The sequence below is a fragment of the Rhinoderma darwinii genome, chromosome 4 (assembly GCF_050947455.1).
Source record: "Rhinoderma darwinii isolate aRhiDar2 chromosome 4, aRhiDar2.hap1, whole genome shotgun sequence".
Classification (NCBI taxonomy): Eukaryota; Metazoa; Chordata; class Amphibia; order Anura; family Rhinodermatidae; genus Rhinoderma; species Rhinoderma darwinii.
In genome coordinates, this window is record NC_134690.1 from 240,237,308 (window position 1) to 240,259,738 (window position 22,431).

The 22,431-nt window shown below is 40.3% G+C and overlaps 1 protein-coding gene and 1 long non-coding RNA gene across 2 annotated transcripts; both read right to left on the reverse strand.

Moving 5' to 3' along the window:
- Positions 1–1,792: 1,792 nt before the first annotated feature.
- Positions 1,793–4,391, reverse strand: LOC142760508 (speedy protein 1-A-like). The gene is made up of 4 exons (XM_075863705.1): positions 4,321–4,391; positions 4,001–4,172; positions 3,682–3,912; positions 1,793–2,272 (listed from the first exon to the last, which is right to left on the reverse strand). The coding sequence occupies exons 1-4, from the start codon at positions 4,389–4,391 to the stop codon at positions 2,213–2,215; spliced, it is 534 nt and encodes a 177-aa protein (XP_075719820.1). The 3' UTR covers positions 1,793–2,212.
- Positions 4,392–4,700: 309 nt separating this feature from the next.
- Positions 4,701–7,110, reverse strand: LOC142761060 (uncharacterized). Its single transcript, XR_012883490.1, has 3 exons — positions 7,037–7,110; positions 5,622–5,716; positions 4,701–4,759 (listed from the first exon to the last, which is right to left on the reverse strand). It is a non-coding gene; the product is annotated as an uncharacterized LOC142761060 (long non-coding RNA).
- Between the last annotated feature and the right edge of the window lie 15,321 nt (positions 7,111–22,431).

A 22,431-nucleotide genomic window follows, 5' to 3' on the forward strand; every position in this document is an offset into this window, starting at 1 on the left:
AATAACATGATCTCCTTCTATATGTACCCCTCACACATTCACAATTCAGTTACATATATCTCTAGTTAAAGTACGTCTCAGACTGAGTTACTTGCCATAGAGAGTCAAGAGCGAAGATTCAAGAATCCCCTTCAGTCACACATTTTTACGGTGGTTTCTGTTTTCTTGGTCCTCAATGAGGAGAAGGGCATTGTTAAGCTGTTGTTGTATATAGTACATTCTTTCCTGGGGGCTATAGAGAAACCTATAGAAGTATTTTGGACTGCTTCCAATGCTTACACTTTGTGGCCTATTTGTTTTATGTCTCTCAGCTCTTGAATAAGCGGGGTCATAGCCTCTCCAGGTGTCCTTTTTAGAAACGACTTGGTGATCGGAGCACCGCCAACAACAGCAAGATCTCCGTCATCATTTATGCTGTGATCAGAATATTCTCGGGATTCTGTGGTGTGTGTCGGCACCATCTTGGATGGGAGAGTAGGAGATGCTATCGACTTATTTTTCCAAAGTTTGTCTATTTCTCTATGGTGTTTGTGATGTCTAGGGACACTGGGTACCTCTTGATTGTTGTTCTTATGTGTTATGCCCATTCTGGACTTGTCGTCGCTTATAAAATTTGCTATTTGCAGTGGTGATACAGAGAAGCTGGGAATTCAAGTTGCCGTCAGCCTTGCGGACAGGCTTTGCCCTTCAGTTACATATATCATCCACCAATCACATACTGACCTCACAGAGATGAGGCGAAACATAATGGAAGAACAGAGGCTGGAGAAACATGGAAGGACAGTGTAATACGGAGTGTAAATGGATGCATGGCCGCTCTATGCTTATATCACATCGTCTCATATCTGCACTTACCATCAATATTACACTGACATTATTTACCTTTATGTCATGTCCTCGTAAAGGGTCAGAACAAATCCATAATTGTATTAATAGTGTAAATAAAGTGCTAGATAAATGTGGAGAAAATGGATGAAACGTAGAATCTCTTCAGCCACAAACCTAGGCCACGGCTCTTAGGATAAAGTTCCTTATCCGACTTTGTGTGAAATATGCTCATGACTGACGTCCTTGTGATTGGAGACAAGGGCAGAATGACAGATCATGATATCTTCTACAGTCGGAGCCTCTTCTATGTCACATGCAGGTCTTGATGCGGAGTAGTGTATCATGTATTGTTAGGAAGTGTGACTGTAAGGCAAAATCTGTGGGAGAAAAACACCTTATCTTAAAACACCCTAAAAAGAAATATGTAAACCAAATAAGTAAAAATACACATTTACCCTAGTATATAAAGGAGTTCTTACCATATACTAACTACTGGCCTATCACTAGGATGTGATATCAATATATGGTCCAGCCACTGGATTTTACCATCAATTTATCAACAGCTTCATCTGTTCAAGTGAATGGGGTTACAGACACAGCACATAGACCAAGATGTTACTGTGTCTGGTAAAAGCAAAAGGGCCACGGTGGTCCCCCAAGCTCAGCAGCCCCTTCATTCTCATGATCAGTGGGGGTCCCAGCGGCCAGACCAGCACCAGTCACATATTGATAGCATATCCTTGTCATTGATGAGTATTTGCACACAACCTCTAGAAATGACGTTTTACATTCACACACAGAAATAAAAGAATGACTCAGACACAGTAAGGAATGTGTAATGATGTGGAGTTTATTATATGTATGTGTATGTGTTGTAATTGTTATTTACCTCCCATCACTCACGTAGAGGGTACAGCAACACTCAGGACAGGAAAAACCCCCAGTGGAGGAAACCTGCAGGGAAACCATGGCCGCTGTACTGCCCTTCCTCTGGGCATACTAAGGGAGGTAAATGCTATAAAATGTATGTAGTGCAGGTGTAGGTGCCTACCTAGTGATGCATGTGACTACCTACAGTGATTGTGTCTGTGGATTTGTGATCTTGTGTGTGATTGTTGAGATTGTGTGTGACTATGTACAGTGATTCATGTCTGATCATGTAAAGTGACTGTCTGTGGGGGGTGCAATTGTGTTCATTATATATGTCTATGTGACTAACTTGTGCGATCGTGTGCGTGCGTGCATGTGTGCGTGCGTGTGTGTGTGTGTGTATGTATGTGTGTATATGTATAACTATGTACATGAGTATGTGACGGTGTGTGTATGTACATGAGTGCGGCAATAAAAAGGATATGTAATCTTTGGTCTTCATCCACCAAGGCTTCTAGATCTTCTTCTCCTTGTTGGTCCTGCAGCTCTTGTCCCCATCCTGGCAGCAGAACATCTTAGTTATAAGTGGAAAGATAAAGAAAGTTGGTCTACATGTCCATTATAGGATCCATAACTTCAATGTTACCAAACAGTCAGAGAGGAGTGATACATATAATACTATATCTAGAAACGAATAATTGGTAGGTAAATATTATCTGATGTGGCCGCAGCCAGTGATAGCTGATACATCGTACAGAGAACCAGTCATTGATGTAGAATGACAGCTGATCTAGTGTCATAGTCTATAAAGAAGATCATGGAGATGATATGTTCTGAATCATATAGTAATGACATATGTCCTTACTAGATACTGATGTTATCTCTTTCTCTGTGTTTCCATTAATGGGATTGAGGATTTAATAAACTATAATGAGATTTTATTCTTACTCTCTTTGCACCTGGTACTTTTGCAGGTTCTTAATGCTCCCTATTGCCTATAACAGTCAGTGAGGAGGAGATCCTCTCTCCACATAACTCAGTCCTTGTTTAGGAATCTACTATATGAAGTTCTCATTAATAAGTAAAGGTAAATTCCTGTATTTCACATTGCAGAGCATTCTGACAGATTACTAACCAATTTTCAGATTTTAGTAGCCATATATATCTTAGTTCAATATATCCAAATTCGATTTTTAGTTAGGGATAGGTTTGGTATTTAAGATTTTACTTAACCCACAGCCATTTTATGTTTTCGTTTTTCACTCCCCGCCTTCCGAGAGACATATTTTCTTATTTTTCCGTCAATGCAGTGGTGTGAAGATTTTCTGCAGTAGGTGTTGTAGTTGTTATTAGCACTATTTAAAGTACCATATAAAGTACTGAGAAACTGAAATAAAATTCTTTGTGGGGTGGAATTGGAAAAAATTTGTTTTTTGGGGTTTTGTTTTTAAGTCTTTCACCATGCGGTAAAAACGACAACATTTTTTTTTGTATCCTACTGGAAACTTTATTTAACTATTTTTAACAATTTTATTAGTTCCCCTAGGGGATTTGAATCAGCAATCATCAGACCACTGGTACAACACACTGCAATACTAAAGTATTGCAGTGCATTGTCCTTTTTACAGGTCTGTTAAGCCCTGCCAGAGGCAGACCTGGGGGTCTTCATTAGGCTTCCAGGCTGCCATGGCAACCATTGGCACCCCACATTCACATTGCGGGGGGCCGATGAGCTATTGGAGGGGGCCATCCTCCTTCTAACAGCTTAGATGCTGTGGTCGCTAACGACCGCAGCAGATTTATATCTGCTACTGGCTAATAGTGCGAGGTGTCAGCTAGAAAACATAGCTGACTCCCGCAGCGTATGAAGCGGAGTCGGCCCGTGTGCCTGCTCCATATTTAAGCCCCCACACCAGGATATACGGGGATGTCCTGATGCATCAAGTGGTTAAAATCCTTCCAACACACCTGTCTTTTACTTACCAAGATGTTTTCTGACTCTGTGGTTCCGGGTTCCTCCTTTTTGTCTGCGTGGCTCAATTTCCCCTTGCAAGGATGGAGAAGGCTGGTCTCACAAAGCGAGCAGGATGGGGGGATGCTCCATGGGCCATTGATGGTGAATTTCTCATCTCTTCTGAAGTAGTGAACTGCCCAGCTATGATGGTACTGCCTCTGTCTTGTCCATGCCCAATGCAAGGGGTCTTGTGCCATGATCTGGAATTAAACAGTATAAGAATTAGAACAACATTATTACCGCAGGCTCTACATGAAAGACTCTAGTGTTTGTTTCATTTTTATTCACCAGATCACAGGTAGCCCGGTCTACCCAAGCTCTAAATCCAATCCGGAGGAGTAACTGGCTGCGTTTACGGAGTAGACGTTCCCTCTTCAGAATCCATTTCTGTCCTAAGGCCCAGGGGTAGATCTCTCGTCGATAATCATCTTCTTCCTCCTCAAACTGGTTGGCTAAGAACCTGGTAAAGAAAATGTAATTAAATAAATGATGGAACTTGTCAGAAGAGTGTAGAGCTGAGCAGTTGTATGAAAACAGGGACCTGTGGAAAAGGGGAGAGCTACTATACACTAGGATAAGTAAATCTCAATAAAAGAAAAGAAACTCACAAAGCTGGAAAGAAGTTCTTTCTATACTCCTTGGTACTTAGTCCGGCTCTTCTGAAGTACACAAGGACCATCGCCAGGAGATACTAGTGGGATGAGAAGGACAGTTAGAGGCTGGTAGTAAATTTACCTTCTGAATAACTACTATTTTATTATATATGCGGTCAATATATTCCTATGATTGCTAATAAGGAAACAATGTAACTAGACTGTATGTGTGGTTATATGTCCTTATGGCGTCTACTAATGACTATAATGTCACCATGTTATAGAGTGCAGCATGTCTCCAGTCCTATCACATCGGCAGAGGCCCTTTTATTTAAATATGGTAGATATTTTATAATCTGGCAGATTTTCTATTTCTTTCCCCAATGTTATAATACCTTGTCCGAAATCTTCATGCAGCTGTCCCTGGCGAGAAAAAGCCTGATGTGTTCATCCTCTAGAACAAAAAAACAGAAATATAATGATTTAAATTTGATCTATTTCTTCAGTAAGCTTCAGGATAAAATGTTAGATGAAAATACAGAAAAGCAACAAAATCTATTTGAGGTTATAAATAAATAGGATTTGGATATATGGATGTAGCCAAGTTTATCTTGACTCTGAAAACTTGCTGCAGCGTGATATCACACACAAAAAACACTGGAAAGCCATTGAAAAAGTCACGTTAAGGCTGGGTTCACACGACCATGTTACGTTCGTAATGGATGGAACGTATTTCGGCAGGAAATCCCGGACCGAACTCAGTGCAGGTAGCCGGGCTCCTAGCATCATAGTTATGTACGATGCTAGGAGTCCCTGCCTCTCCGTGGAACTACTGTCCCGTACTGAAAACATGATTACAGTACGGGACAGTTGTCCTGCAGAGAGGCAGGGACTCCTAGCATCGTACATAACTATGATGCTAGGAGCCCGGCTCCCTGCACAGAATTCGGTCCGGGACTTCCGGCCGAAATACGTCCGTCCATTACGGACGTTAATGTGGTCGTGTGAACCCAGCCTAAAGGATCTTGACACTGTATTTAATGCGTTAAAAGTCAAAATAAAGATGTCTAAATCTGTATAAGTCCTGGTTAGAATTAATGAAAGAAAGAAAAGGGAGTAAAGTGTCAATAGTTGGCAAGTCTGATTGTAGGAGAAAGGGGGTGATCCTAGGCACAACCTTGGTATAACGTTTGGGGAGAGGACACTTTACAAAACACATAAATTCTTCTGATATATTAAATACATAATGGAGGAGGACATCTCCATGGGATTAAGTCGGTTAGTGTGGAACCATTGGAAGCAGCAATGAGTCCTACCAAGGAGACTGAAGAAAGCAGCCATCTCCTCCTGCTGCTGGGTCAGGTCATCCTTCCTCCTCTTCTGGGTCTCCTCTTGGACGGCAGATGGTGAACTGTGGCAGAAGTATAAAATATTACATTAATAACGGTCCAATCTTAAAAATCACTAATACAGACAATTAAGTCTTAAGAATAAAACTTCACATTGTCACCTAAAGAAAAAGAAGTTCTACAATCTCTAGTCCTGCGGTAATGCCATAACATTTGTGCAGAGAGGTTGTCATTATGTGTGAATGTTGGGTTGTCACTACTGGACTACTACTCCTCAAAAGCACCCATCATCTGGCCATCATTTTCAAGCATTTAACTAATTTGTTCAAAATCTTGAAATAACTTTATAGAGCTTCCCAATGACATTGTATGTCATGGTGCAGGGGGAGAAGTATGGAGCAGGTTCACGGCCGGAGCCCGCTCCATACTCTACGGGTGTCGGCTGTGTTTTACAGTAGAGACCGCAAAATCCCAATATACTGCAGTACATTAGTATTGCAGTATACTGTATCAGCATTCCCCCGATCGCTGGTTCAAGTCCTCTAGGGAGAATAATAAAAAAATGTAAACATACTTAAATAAAACATTGAACAAAGAAACAGAATTTGTATCGCTGCGTCTGTAAAGTCAGAACTATTACATTATAACATTGTTTAACCCGCAAGGTGAACTCTGTAAAAAAAATAAAAAAATAAAAAAATTATGCTACAATTGCTGTTCTTTTTTTTACCTTGGCTCTAAAAAAAATATAATAAAAAGTGATCAAAAAGTTGTATATACCAAAAATGGTATTAATAAAAACTACAGCTTGTTCCACAAAAAAATAAGCCCTAACACTGCTCAATCCATGGAAAAATAAAAAAGTTATGGCTCTCAGAAAATGGCGACACAAAGCAATAAAATTTTTTGAACAAATAGATTTTTCTTTGTAAAAAGTAGTAACACATAAAAGAACCTATATAAATTTGGCATCGCCGTAATCATATTAGTGTGCAGAATAACGTTAAGTTTACATTTTTACTGCACGATAAAAGCTGTAAAAACTAAATACAAAAAACAATGGAGGTATTACAGTTTTTTCCAATTGCACCCTACAATGATTTTTTTCCCCGTTTCCCAGTACATTAAAGAGTACTTTAAATGGTGCCAATAAAAACGTTTTAAACATTTTTTTGCAAAAAATAAGCCTTCAGACTGCTCCATTGACAGAAAAAGAAAAATGTTATGGCTCTCGGAAGGCGGAGAGAGAAAAATGTGAAATAGTAAGTTAAAGAGGTTGTTCTTTCTTGATATAAAGTCGCCCCGGTGATCAGTCACCCGTGCGTGGATGAATGGGAGAACATTTAATACATTGTTGTGTTGTCTTAAAATGTTGCACTTACGTCTCTTCTTCATAAAGAGCGATGAGCTCTCTCTTCCTCTTGCGGGCGGTCTCTCCTCCTCTTCCTGGGAATCTTAGAGAGACGGAAATATTAACATGAAAATGTGGGAATATGATTCTTTCTGAAGAAGATCTATATATGTAAATGTATCTATGGCAGATCACAGTCCAGTCACTATAAGCCCTGTCATATCTGTATATGTCCTGTCCCTCCCTATATAGTAACTGAGCCACTAAAATATACTTCATAGCTTACCTGGAACTCATGTTGTCTCTTCTAAACAGAAAAAATACATAAAGAAAATGTTAAGAAAAATCCATCATTAAAATACAATAAAAAATAATTACTGGACAGCTGTATATTTATTCACAATCACCCAAATGTCGCCATATTTATTTATAATCATCCATATATATCTCTATATTTATTCAAAATCACCCAATTATCTCCATATTTATTCATAATCACCCAATTATCTCCAGATTTATTCATAATCACCCAAATGTCTCCATATTTATTTATAATCATCCATATATATCTCTATATTTATTCATAAGCCCCCAATTACCCCCATATTTACTTATTCAGTCACCCATGTTTCTCCATATTTATTCACAGTCACCAATGTTTCTCCATATTGACTCATAACCACCCAAATAACTCTATATTTATTCATAATCCCCCAAGTATCTACATATTTATTCATATTCACCCATGTTTCTCCATATTTTGGTTATTTTGGTTAAAGCCACTGACCAATTTCAGTTTTTTAATATAAAGGAGTAACCAACTGTCGCTGCCTGGGACGACATAAATCAGCAATTCCATTTATTATATTTGGGTATTTTACCTCTCTTCACTGGCAGTTGGTGGTGAATCTCCCAACACGCTGAAGTGGATCCAATAATCAATAAAAAAAAGTCCTGAGTCGCTTTGATCAGAAAAAAAGAAGCCTGTCTTATCTCTAGAAAGAGCATTCACTGACTGGCACCAACTGATGGTTTTTTTCATACATTAAATTCAAATCCTGCGTTTCTATTGGTCGTTGTTTGTGGCACCTGCCATCATGATTCATACAGCAGCAAATTTAAAGGGGAATCACACTCTTATAATGCTTTCACACATTATGTTAAGAAATGTTGTCTTAAAACTTGGTCACTGCTATTTTTATCAACTCATTCTATTTAATGCCAATTGTTGAAGCTGCCATGTTGTTTTCTTGTGAAAAGTACAATATGTCATACATTCTTAGACTTGGATATTATAAGGCCATGCAGCAGCCAAATGTTACACTGTAGTGAATGGCTTTCTTTTCAAGGCACAGATTTTAGGATATTCTTCCTTTATTAAAATTAACATAATTCCTTATTGGTTGTGGTTTTGTTGCCAAGCATGATAGCCTCTCCATTTGGTTATTTAGGTCTGTAACACTTTTTTAACAAGTGCTGACTTTCACCAATTCTAAGTAACTTATAATTCTATAAAATATTGATTTAAGGATACCTCGAACATTATTTGACAGCAAAACAAGAATAAGTGATTAAACACAATGCAGAATGATGTACACAGGGCCGGATTACAGGGAGGGCAACTGGGGTGTGGGCTCCGTCCCTCCACCACCCAGAGGGGAGCCTCCACAGTGACAAAACACATGCCCCAGGTTCAGGGCCGCACTGTCCATGATGAGAGGTGAGCACCTTGCCTCAGGCAGTGGCCTGCTGCCTTTCTGAGGGGGCGGCGGCGCCACGGATACCAGCCGCTGCCACCCACTCTTGCACTATAATTGCATAAGCGATGAATGGTCGAGCCCCATTCCTGGCCATTCATCGATTTTCAAAGACTTCATCACGCCATTTGCGTTGTTGAAAGGCACTGCTTGGCAGGGCAAAATGACAAGAGAGCAGGTCTGCATTGCCACCGGACGAAGCGGGAACGGGATCAAGGTGAGTATGTAGTTTATTTTTTTTTCCAATAAAAATGTGAGTGGCATTATCTACAGAGGGAGCTATATTTGGGGCACTATATACAGGGCTGGCCTATATGAGGGATACTATATACAGGGTTGGGCTATATGAGGGACACTATATACAGGGGTGGGCTGTATGTGGGGCACTATATACAGGGGTGGGCTATATGTGGGGCATTATATACAGGGGTGGGCTAAATGAGGGATACTACATACAGGGGTGGGCTATATGAGGAATACTATATACAGGGCTGGGCTATATGAGGGACACTATATACAGGGGTGGGCTATATGTGGGGCATTATATACAGAAGTGGGCTATATGAGGGATACTATATACAGGGGTGGGCTATATGAGGGACACTATATATAGGGGTTTATTCTGCCTCTAATCAGTAATGTAGTCACTGTAAGATCTGAAGCGAGATGATGGATGGTATGATTTTTTTTTTTGTGAAACAGCAACTCCCAGCATATCTTTACCATTGTTCGGGGCATGCTGGGATCTGTAGTTTTATGCCGAACCTATTCAGCAGGGGTTGCACTAAATTGAGCTGTATTTGTGCTGGTGCTCTATACTAGTCCTTCTCAATGAATTAGAATATCATCAAAAAGTAAATTTATTTCAGTAATTCAATGCAAAAAGTGAAACTCATATATTATATAGATTCATTACACACAGAGTGATCTATTTCCAGCGTGATGGCAGAGAGCAGGTCTGCAATGCCACCGGACTAAGTGGGAACGGGATTACGGTGAGTATGTCATTTATTTATTTTTCTAATAAAAATCTGAGTGTATTATCTACAGAGGGAGCTATATTTGGGGCACTACATACAGGGCTGGGCTATATGAGGGATACTATATACAGGGGCGGGCTATATGAGGGACACTTTATACAGGGGTGGGCTATATGAGGGACACTATATACAGGGGTGGGCTATATTTTGGGCATTATATACAGGGGTGGGCTATATGAGGAATACTATATACAGGGGTGGGCTATATGAGGGACACTATATACAGGGGTGGGCTGTATGTGGGGCACTATATACAGGGGTGGGCTATATGTGGGGCATTATATACAGGGGTGGGCTAAATGAGGGATACTACATACAGGGGTGGGCTATATGAGAAATACTATATACAGGGCTGGGCTATATGAGGGACACTATATACAGGGGTGGGCTATATGTGGGGCATTATATACAGAAGTGGGCTATATGAGGGATACTATATACAGGGGTGGGCTATATGAGGGACATTATATACAGGGGTGGGCTATATTTTGGGCATTATATACAGGGGTGGGCTATATGAGGGGTACTATATACAGGGGTGGGCTATATGAGGAATACTATATACAGGGCTGGGCTATATGAGGGACACTATATACAGGGGTGGGCTATATGTGGGGCATTATATACAGAAGTGGGCTATATGAGGGGTATTATATACAGGGGTGGGCTAAATGAGGGATACTACATACAGGGGTGGGATATATGAGGAATACTATATACAGGGCTGGACTATATGAGGGACACTATATATAGGGGTTTATTCTGCCTCTAATCAGCACTGTAGTCACTGTAAGATCTGAAGCGAGATGGTGGATGGTATGATTTTTTTTTTGTGAAACAGCAACTCCCAGTATATCTTTACCATTGTTCGGGCCATGCTGGGATCTGTAGTTTTACACCGTACAAACCTATACAGCAAGGGTTGCACTAAATTGAGCTGTATTTGTGCTGGTGCTCTATACTAGTCCTTCTCAATGAATTAGAATATCATCAAAAAATAAATTTATTTCAGTAATTCAATGCAAAAAGTGAAACTCTTATATTCTATAGATTCATTACACACAGAGTGATCTATTTCCAGCATTTTTTTTATTTTAATGTTGATGATTATGGTTAACAATTAATTAAAAACCCGAAATTGAGTGTCTCAGAAAATGTAAATATTATACTTGTAGAAGCCCAATTTCAAAAATTATTTTTAATACCGAAATGTAGGCCTACTGAAAAGTATGTACAGTATATGCACTCAATACTTGCTCTGGGCACCTTTTGCATGAATTACTGCATCAATGCTGCGTGGCATGGAGGCGTTCAGCCTGTGGCACTGCTGAGGTGTTATGGAAGCCCAGGTTGCTATGATAGCCTTCAGCTCGTCTGCATTGTTGGGTCTGGTGTCTCTCATATTCCTCTTGAGTGCATATACAGTGCATGCTTTTCAGTAGGCCAACATTTCGGTATTAAAAATAATTTTTTCAATTGGGCTTATTTAATATTCTCATTTTCTGAGACACTAAGTTTTGGGTTTTCATTAACTGTTAGCCATAATCATCAACATTAAAAGAAAAAAATGCTGGAAATAGATCACTCTGTGTGTAATGAATCTAAATAATATATGAGTTTCACTTTTTGAATTGAATTACTGAAATAAATTAACTTTTTGATGATATTCTAATTCATTCATTGAGAAAGACTAGTATTTACTGAGCAATGGTTCTGGTGTTGTATATGTCTACTGAGCTTTGTTCTGGTGCCGTATATATATATATATATATATATATATATATATATATACATACACTACCGTTCAAAAGTTTAGGGTCACTTAGAAATTTCCTTATTTTTGCAAGAAAAGCTCAGTTTTTTTCAATGAAGATAACATTAAATTAATCAGAAATACACTCTATACATTGTTAATGTGCTAAATGACTATTCTAGCTGCAAACGTCTGTTTTTTAATGCAATATATACATAGGTGTAGAGGCCCATTTCCAGCAACCATCACTCCAGTGTTCTAATGGTACATTGTGTTTGCTGGAGCATTACATTTGTGGGTTTGATTAAACTCTCAAAATGGCTAGAAAAAGAGAGCTTTCATGTGAAACTCGACAGTCTATTCTTGTTCTTAGAAATTAAGGATAATTCCATGCGAAAAATTGCCAAGAAACTGAAGATTTCCTACAACGGTGTGTACTACTCCCTTCAGAGGACAGCACACACAGGCTCTAACCAGAGTAGAAAGAGAAGTGGGAAGCCCCGCTGCACAACTGAGCAACAAGACAAGTACATTAGAGTCTCTAGTTTGAGAAATAGATACCTCACAGGTCCTCAACTGGCAGCTTCATTAAATAGTACCCGCAAAACGCCAGTGTCAACGTCTACAGTGAAGAGGCGACTCCGGGATGCTGGCCTTCAGGGCAGAGTGGCAAAGAAAAAGCCATATCTGAGACTGGCTAATAAAAGGAAAAGATTAATATGGGCAAAAGCACACAGACATTGGGCAGAGGAAGATTGGAAAAAAGTGTTATGGACAGACGAATCGAAGTTTGAGGTGTTTGGATCCCACAGAAGAACATTTGTGAGACGCAGAACCACTGAAAAGATGCTGGAAGAGTGCCTGACGCCATCTGTCAAGCATGGTGGAGGTAATGTGATGGTCTGGGGTTGCTTTGGTGCTGGTAAAGTGGGAGATTTGTACAAGGTAAAAGGGATTTTGAATAAGGAAGGCTATCACTCCATTTTGCAACGCCAGGCCATACCCTGTGGACAGCGCTTGATTGGAGCCAATTTCATCCTACAACAGGACAATGACCCAAAGCACACCTCCAAATTATGCAAGAACTATTTAGGGAGGAAGCAGGCAGCTGGTATTCTATCTGTAATGGAGTGGCCAGCGCAGTCACCAGATCTCAACCCCATAGAGCTGTTGTGGGATCAGCGTGACCGTATGGTACGCAAGAAGTGTCCATCAAGCCAATCCAACTTGTGGGAGGGGCTTCTGGAAGCATAGGGTGAAATTTCTCCCGATTACCTCAGCAAATTAACAGCTAGAATGCCAAAGGTCTTCAATGCTGTAATTGCTGCAAATGGAGCATTCTTTGATGAAAGCAAAGTTTGAAGGAGAAAATTATTATTTCAAATAAAAATCATTATTTCTAACCTTGTCAATGTCTTGACTATATTTTCTAGTCATTTTGCAACTCATTTGATAAATATAAGTGTGAGTTTTCATGGAAAACACAAAATTGTCTGGGTGACCCCAAACTTGTGAACGGTAGTGTAGGTATATATATATATATTGAGCGTGGTTCTGTTGCTGCTGTATTCATGTACTGAGCTTGGTTGTGGTACTGTAGTTATGTATGAGCTTGATTCTGATGCTGTAATTATGTAGGATGTATTTATAATAACAAAATTACACGGCAGAAGGAGTTGTTTTCAGTTCATTGTATATTTAACCCCTTAAGGACATGGTCAATTTTGCCCTTGAGGACAAAACCATTTTTTTATATTTCCTTCTTTGCATCCCGACGCTCATAACTCTTTTATTTTTTGTACGACGTAGTTGAATGAGGCTTTATATTTTGTGGGACCAGTTGTACTTTATGCAGGTACCATTATTTGGTACAAATACATTATCGTTTCATTTCTATACATTTTTATTTTGGCGAAAATGCAGAAAAAAAGCAGTTCCGCAGCAGTTTTAATTTTTTTTTTTACACCATACACCGATCATCATAAATAATGTTATACATTTGTTGTACAGGTTGTTACGGTCGTGGCGATACCAAATAGGTCTATATTATTTCATGTTTTGGGACTTATATTTTAAAAAGTTTATTTATTGTAAAAAGATGTGTTTGTGTATTTTTTTTTACTTTTTATTAATTTATTTATCATTATTTTTTTTTACATTCATTTTAACTTTTTTTTTTAATCCCATAAAGGGATTTATAAGTTTGATTTTGATTTTGTAACTGTAATGTACTGGCATAGATCTATATGCCAGTACATTAGCCTGTGTACTGATTGTACACAGGCAGTTGTTAGGGCATACCTCAGTATGCCCTAACAACAGGAAATATGTTCAGCCAGCCCTGGGGTCCTTCAATGGACCCTGTGCTGTCTGGCCATACGAGTTTTGGGCTTTGATCGTGTCACAGTTATCTTCTGTGAAGCGATCAAAGTGCAGTCCCCTCTCCTAGAACGCCGCGATCAACTTTCATTGCGGCATTCAAAGGGCTAACGGCGGAGAGAAGATGTTTCTCTCCTCTCCGCTGTCAGAGCGGGGCCGTGGCTGTGTATTGTAGCCGTTACCCAGCTCTCGATCGTGCGCGGAGACGGCTGTCACACAGGACGAGAATGCTCATCCTAATGCGCCAAGTACTCGCCGCTTAGGACGAGTATTCTCGTCCTGTGTCGGCAACCAGTTAATGGGAACCTGTCTGGTAGTTTTAACCCTACACCGTACAGTAATACATAACCTGACAATATTTCTAAACATATGTTTTTTTCAGATGCAGCATAATCTATAAAATCAACTTTTAAAACGGTGCACACTATATGCTATCTACTCATTAAAGGGTCATGGGGCCCTGCCGCTATCCTGAAGAGTTACATAGTCCAGCCTCCAAACCCACCTTTCCATGCTTGATTGACATCTCCCTGGCTGTTATACATCACTACCAGTCTCCTCTAACTTTCTCGGATGCGCCATTGCCTGGAGGTGGCTGATAGTGATGTAGAACATCCAGGGGGATGTCAATCAAAATCTGGGGGGCACCATTTCAATTTTCGCCTCAAGCAGCAGAAAAGCTCAGGCTGCCCAGGCTTTAATTACACAGGTTAATTTTTTCACGGTTTTTAGCAAGTCACAGCTAAAATAGAGTCGTTTTTTCAAGATTTTCATAAAACTGCTAAAAAAAAACAGCGGGTTTGAGCAAATCCAATTAAGACCACTGTAAAACTGCAGCTAGGAGGGGTTTTTGGACCTTTTATGACATTACAGCCATATGATCCTGGTCCTGCAACCAGGCACCGCAGAGTAGGAAGGGTAAGTGTGTGTGTATGCATATATGTATATATTGTATAGTGTGTGTATGCAGTGTATTCTCTGTGTATGTAGTGTGTGTGCAGGGGGGGGGGGGGGGAATACGATTGACACAACCTGTGCAGCTGCACAGGGGCCCACCGTCAACCTAAAGAGAGGTGCATAAGCCCTTAGCCAATGGCCCTGCATTTGCAGCTGAGTGTTTTGGCACCTTCTTTTCAGAGATGGTGGGGCTCTCAGCTTTGGAACCCCCACCAATCTAAACTTCTGATATGTCTCTATGACATCTCAAAAGTATGTTGGAAATGCAGTTACTCTATAAAGCAGCCTTCTTCTGTCTATTAAATTGCATGTAAATGCCTAAGCTACTGAATTCTCTGGATAACACACGCACTGTTTTCAGACGTAATTCGGGCTCCATTATGCCTACAAACATCTGCCCATTGCTTTCAATGGGTTTTACGATGTTCTGTTCCCACGAGGTGTTATTTTACACGTCGCTGTCAAAAGACGGCGCGTAAAAAGACGCCCGCGAAAAAGAAGTGCATGTCACTTCTTGGGACATTTTTGGAGCCGTTTTCCATTGACTCCATTGAAAAATAGCTGCAATAACGTATTTAAAATACGCAGGGAAAAACGCGAGTTTATACAAAACGTCTGAAAATCGTATTTTGCTAAGCCGTGTGAACATACCCTTACTGATCGTTTGTTAGAGAGACACAAGGGGGTGATTTATGATGAGATATTGGATAGCAAGGGGCTCATATACTGTTCTTGCACAGGGGCCCTCAGCTGTCAATGTGTGTGTGTATGGGGGTCACATGGCTGACACCATGTTTAGTTTAGTCATACTCAGTTAGCCCGTGGATGTATTACGCAGGACTAATCTGTGGACTATACCATTCTAATGTGAAGAGACAGGGGAATACTACACTGATATAAGTAAGGTCTGTGAGAAGAATTTCTAACACATGTATATTACAATACTGTATTATTTCCTATTTTAGTAATAAATAATATAAACAAATAAAAATTGCACAACCCCTTTAATATGTGATTGCTCACAATACATGATTGTAGAGTACTAAGACTAAAACATGGCAGTGAGAAAATAATGCTCATGAGCAACGGCATCACCATGTGTATAAATCTCAGTGGCGTTTATTCGGATTATGTTAGATTCTCCTAGTGTGGTCGCATTCTTTCTTCATAACATTATTTTTTATTAAGAATCAAAATAGAATGTCAAGTGGATTTGAAAAGAGCTCTCCAGTCCTCTAGAAGAAATTTCATTTGTGTAAATTCAAGAGCCTAATTCCTATATGCCAGGGGGAAGAAAAACCTAAACGTTTTAGATTATTATTTTTTCTTTACTGATGTGGAACAATTTGAAGTCATTTAATATATCAGGGGTTTTGCCTTGTAACCGCAAATCTTCTCATGATTAAAGCAATTACCTTGTATTTTAGACTTTTAATGTGCAGCGTTGCTGAGGACACGTAATCACAATTCATGTCTGGGGGTAGAGAAGTGCAGCTGCTCTATACATGTGCCAGCCTTCTCTATGTTCTGCGTTACAGCTGGGCTTCTGGAAATAGTTACCCACCAGTGAATCATTTAGAACTTTTTAGGTTTTACATAGGTTAAGCATAGAATAAAAAGAGCCCCAGAAATGCATTGATGCTGTGATCTTTATATTTTCTTTTTGTCTTTAACATCTAAGGCCTCATGCACACGACCGTGTTTTTGCGTCCGCAATTCCACCGAAAATCCACGGGTTAATTGCGGACCCATTCATTTCTATGTGGCCATACCCACTATCCGTGTTTTCACGGCTCTCCGCATGTCCGCACATCCGTGCCGCAGAAACTCCGGACATGTCTTATTACGGGCCGCAAATGCGCTGCGGACATGCCAATAGAAGTCAATGGGCCCGTGGAAATTGCGGATGCACCTCCGTGTGTCATCCGCAGTTTGCGGATTTGCGGAAATGTTGCTAGGCGACGACCGGGAATGAGTTCTGTCGTCATCCTGTTTTACCTAGGCTTTTTTTTTTTCATCCGCATTTTGCGGATTACATACGGATGAACTGCGGATTACATACGGATGAACTGCGGATGACATTCCACGGAACACGGTCCTGGAATTTGCGGACCAGAAAAACACCACGGTCGTGTGCATGAGGCCTTACTGGTGGGAAATGCACTGCATCATTAATCCTGCTGAACATTGCTGTAAACAGCTATATGTTAGGTTTATCATCTCAGTGCTATACACTAAATTCCTAAATGAGTTGTTTAAGACTAGAAGAAAAGGTTTTTTTTTCCTTTTCCAGAAACAGCGCCACACTTGTCCATAGGCTGTGTCTGGTATTGCAGCATTCACTTAAGTGGGGCTGAGCTGTAATGCTAGACAGGGCATATGGAGCAGAGTGGAACTGTTTTTGGAAAAAATCAGACCCTTTTTTCCTAATATCAAAAATTGCCTTTAACCCCTTCCCGACATTTTCCGTATGTATACATCATAGAAAGCTAGTGCTTCCCGCATTTTGCCGTATCCATATGACAAATGCTGGGCACTGGCTCAGAAGCTGAGCCGGTGTCATCATAGCCGGATGTCAGCGGTATCTTACAGCTGACATCCAGCTGTAATGGCGGGGACCAAAATTAGCTTTGATCCCCGCCATTAATTCCTTAAATGAAGCGCTCAAACGCGATTGCTGCATTTGGGGTGTTTGCAGCTCATCGGAACCCCAGCAATGAAAGTGCCAGGGGTTTTCTAGTCGCTGCAATGGCAACCAGAATCATAATACTGGCCTCCCGTCTGCCTAGCACGGAAGCCGTTCAGGACCCGCCCGGCGGAGGAGCCTGAACAGCCCCCGTAGCTGCCAGCAAGATGGCGCCGGCTCAAGAGCTGAGGCGGCGTCATCAGCGATGGATTAAAGCTAGCTCCGATCCCTGCCATTAACCCCTTAGATGCAGCGATCGATAGCGATCGCTGCATCTTAGCGGTTGCTAGCAGATCGCCAGCCCTGACAGGCAATCAGAACTGGCGACTGCTGCAATGGCAACAGGAGACCCAATGGCCTCCTGCTCTGCCATTACAAAAGCCGATTAGGCCCTGCCGGGAGGCGAAGCCTAATCGTCTTGCTGTCGGTGAATAACTGACAGATCTAATACATTGCACTACGTAGGTAGAGCAATGCTTTATAAGCAAAAAAAAAACAGACATTTGGACCTTCAAGTCCCCTAGTGTAAAATAAAGTGTAAGAAAAGTATAATTTTTTTTTTAAAAAAGTGCAAAAAAAGTTTGAAAATATATTAAAAGTTTCAAGTAATAAAATAAAACACAATCACCCTTTTCCCTTATCAAGTCCTTTATTATTGAAAAAATAAAATAAACCATACGTATTTGGTATCGCCACGACCGTAACGGCCAGAGCTATAAAAATATTATATTATTTATTGCAGCGGTGAACAGTGTAAATGAAATCACATAAAAAACTATACCAGAATTTCTGTTTTTTTGGTCACTTTGCCCTACAAATATTGGAATAAAAAGTGATCAAAAAGTTGCACATATCCAAAAATGGTACCTATAAAAACTAAAGCTCGTCTTGCAAAAAACAAGCCCTCATACAGCTGCGTCGATGAAAAAGTTAAAAAGTTATGGTTCTCAGAACATGGCGACAGAAAAAATACTTTCTTTTTACAAAAGTAATTTTATTGTGCAAAACGCTGTAAAACATAAAAAAAGTGCTAGAAATTAAGTATCAGCGGAATTGTACTGACCCGCAGAGTAAAGTTAACATGTAATTTATAACGCATGGTGAACGCTGTATAAATAATAAATTAAAAAAACTATGCTAGAATTGCTGTTTTTTGGTTACCTGGCCTCCCAAAAAATAGGATAAAAAGTGATCAAAAAGTCGCATGTACCCCAAAATGGTACCAATACTAACTACAGCTTGTTTCGCAAAAAAACAGCCGTCATACCACTACGTCTATGAAAAAATAAAATTAGTTAAGGCTCCAATAAGTCAGGAAAGAAAAATATGCAGTTCTGCAGGTCCGAGGGGAACATTTCTTCTGTTTCAAGAGGCGATTTATCACGGCCCTAAAATTAGGGAACCAGGAAGGGTAGGGCCCAAACATATCTGCTGGAAACGACGGTGCCCGTATTATACCAGGACAACACTTTCCCAGCAAAATTCCCCAAACTGCAAAGGTGCCGAGTGTGGACCAAAAAGGGGATAGGAAAGGACACCATTTATCAGTTCGACACCGGCCTGTGGAGAAAGGATTGCATCATAGTGTAACACACATCTATGGACATTTTATAGTTTTTTTACCCCATTATTATATCACCTGACTATGCCCCTGATATATTCTGCCCAGCTTACATATGCTACCACATTATAAACGGAAACACCAGCAATACTCAAACAAAACTACTACCAAGCAAAATCCGCCCTCCAAAAGCCAAATGGCGCTCCCTCCCCTCTGAACTCTACAGCGTGCCCAAACAGCAGTTTACTTCCACATATATGGCATCGCCATACCCGGGAAAACTCTTTTAACAATATTTGGGGTGTGTGTCGCCAGTCGCACAAGCTGGGCACGACATATTTGCCACGGAAATGGCATATATAGGGAAAAATATTAATTTTTACTTTGCACCACCCAAAGCGCATTCGTTTATGGAAAAGACCTGTGGGGTAAAAATGCTAACTACACCCCTTAACAAATACCTTGAGGGTGTAGTTTCCAAAATGGGGTCACTTCTGAGGGGTTTCTTTTATTATTTCACATCTGAGCCCTGCAACCGTGAACCAATACTTTGTAAATCGCCAAATTAGGCCTCAACTTCGCATGGTACTCTCTCACTCCTGAGCTCTGTCAAATGTCAAGGCAAAAGATTAGGGTCACATGTAGGGGGTTTCTAAAATTGGGAAACACAGCATAATAATTAGAGAGCTGCCTTGTTATGGTGGCACAAGCTGGGCACCGCATATTGGCATATATATGGAAAAAAAAATCTAATTTTCACTCTGCAATATCGAGTACACACTAATTTCCACAAAATACCTGCGGGATTAACATGCTCATTACATCCCTAGGTGAATGCATTGAGGGGTGTAGCTTCCAAAATGTGGTCACTTCTGGGGGGTTTCCACTGTTTTGCTCCCACAGGCGCCCAGAAACAAATCCAGCAAAATCTGCACTCCAAAAGCCAAATGCCGCTCTTTCCCTTCTGAGCCCTACTGTATGCCCAAACAGCAGTTCATGACCACATATGGGGTATTGCCGTAGTGTGGAGAAATTGCTTTACAAATGTTGGTTTCTTTTTTCCTTTATTTGTTGAGAAAATGAAAACTTTTGAGCTAAAGCTACGTCTTATTGAAGAAAAGAGATTGTTCTTATTTTCACTGCCCAATTCTAATAAATTCTATGAAACACCTGTGGGGTCAAAATGCTCACTACACCCCTAGATAATTTTCTCAATGGGTGTAGTTTTTAAAATGGGGTCACTTGTTGGGGGTTTCCAAATGTGCAAATGTGACATGGCCTCCGCAAACCATTCCTGCTAAATTTGAGCTCCAAAAGCCAAATGGCGCTTTTTCCCTTCTAAGCCCTGCCGTGTTTCCAAACAGCCGTTTATTACCACACGTGGGGTATTGTTTTACTCGGGAGAAATTGCGTTACAAATTTTGCGATGCTTTTTCTCCTTTAGTCCTTTTGGAAATGAGAAAAAAATCGCTAAACCTAAATTTTCTTTGAAAAAATGTAGATTTTAATTTTCACTGCCTGTTTCCAGTAATTTCTGCAAAAAACCTGTGCAGTCAAAATGCTCACTATACCCCTAGATAATTTCCTTGAGGTGTGTAGTTAACCAAATGTGGTGACTTTTGGGGGATTTTCAGTATTTTGGCACCTCAATAGACCTTCAAACCTGACATGGTGCCTAAAATATATTCTAAGAAAAATAAGGCCCCAAAATCCACTAGGTGCTTCTTCTGAAGCCGGTGCTTCAGTCCAGTAGCACGCTAGGGCCACATGTAGGATATTTGCTAAAACTGCAGAACCTGGGCAATAAATAATGAGTGCATTTCCCTGGTAAAACTTTCCGTATTACAAATAAAATGGATTAAAAATCAATTTCTGCAAAAAAATATGAAAGTTGTAAATTTCACCTCTACTTTGCTTTAATTCCTGTGAAATGTCTAAAGGATTAAGAAACTTTCTAAATGCTGTCTTGAATACCTTGAGGGGTGTAGTTTTTAAAATGGGGTGATTTATTGGGGGTTTCTAATATACAAGGCCCTCAAAGCCACTTCACAACTGAACTGGCCCCTGTAAAAAGTGCCTTTTGAAATTTTCTTGAAAATGTGAGAAATTGCTGCTAAAGTTCAAAGCCTTGTAACGTCCTAGAAAAATAGAAGGATGTTAAAAAAACTATGGCAATCTAAAGTAGACATATAGAGGATGTTAATTAGCAACAATTTTGTGTGGTATAACTGCCTGTCTTACAAGCAGATACATTTAAATTGAGAAAAATGCTAATTTTAGCAATTTTTCGCCAAATTTTGGTGTGTTTCACAATTAAAATACTGAATGTATCGAGCACATTTTGCCAGTCACATAAAGTCCAATGTGTCACGAGAAAACAATCTCAGAATCGCTTGGATAGGTAAAAGCATTCCGAAGTTCTTACCACATAAAGTGAAACATGTCAGATTTGAAAAATGAGGCTCTGTCAGGAAGGTCAAAACTGGCCAAAGAGGGTTGGGGTTAAAATACATTAATATAATTGCTAAACATGAAGTTCAATTGCAATGTGATAAAACATGGAAAGAATATGAACAATAACTTTCATGGTGCATAAGGAACTTTAATCGAAGAAATCCTCATGCAATTAATAGAATTGAATAGCTGAGTCCCTTCAGCTCTGCAACAGGCCACATGATATTTTTTTTTGGGGGGGGGGGGGGGGGGGCAGGGCCCCCTGTTCTCATATGTAAAGCTTAAAGCATACCTAACTTTTCAGGTGTCTTTTCAGAATAAGCTGTCACACAATATGTGTGTGAGGATCAACACTATTTCTGGCTATTATATGACTTATATGTGGCATTCTTTAGCAGTTTTCCCCTCGGCAGGCTCTCTCTAATGGTATGTGCACACTACCTATTTCAGACGTAATGGAGGCTTTTTAAGCCTTCAATTACGCCTGAAAAGACGGCTCCAATACGTCGGCAAACATCTGCCCATTGCTTGCAATGGGTCTTACGATGTTCTGTTCAGACGAGGTGTAATTTTACGCGTCGCTGTCAAAAGACAGCCCGTAAAATTACGCCCGCGTCAAAGAAGTGCAGGACACTTCTTGAGACATTTTTGGAGCCGTTTTTCATTGACTCCAATGAAAAACAGCTCCAATTACGTCCGTAAAAGACACTGCGAAAAACGTGAGAAAAACTGAAAATCCAGCACTGGGTTGACATAGAAATCTTACCAGCACGTCTATGTCTTTCCCACTGTGCTCACACTCTTTTTCTGCTCCCTCCTCCTGCTCCCCCCTCTACTCT

Coding starts and splice junctions, on each gene's coding strand:
- LOC142760508 (XM_075863705.1), bottom strand. CDS start 4,391: ATGGTCCTTGTGTACTTCAGAAGAGCCGGACTAAGTACCAAGGAGTAT. Junction 3,913..4,000: donor ACCGGGCTACCTGTGATCTG/GTGAATAAAAAT, acceptor GTTTAATTCCAG/ATCATGGCACAAGACCCCTT. Junction 2,273..3,681: donor CAGAGTCAGAAAACATCTTG/GTAAGTAAAAGA, acceptor CTTATAACTAAG/ATGTTCTGCTGCCAGGATGG.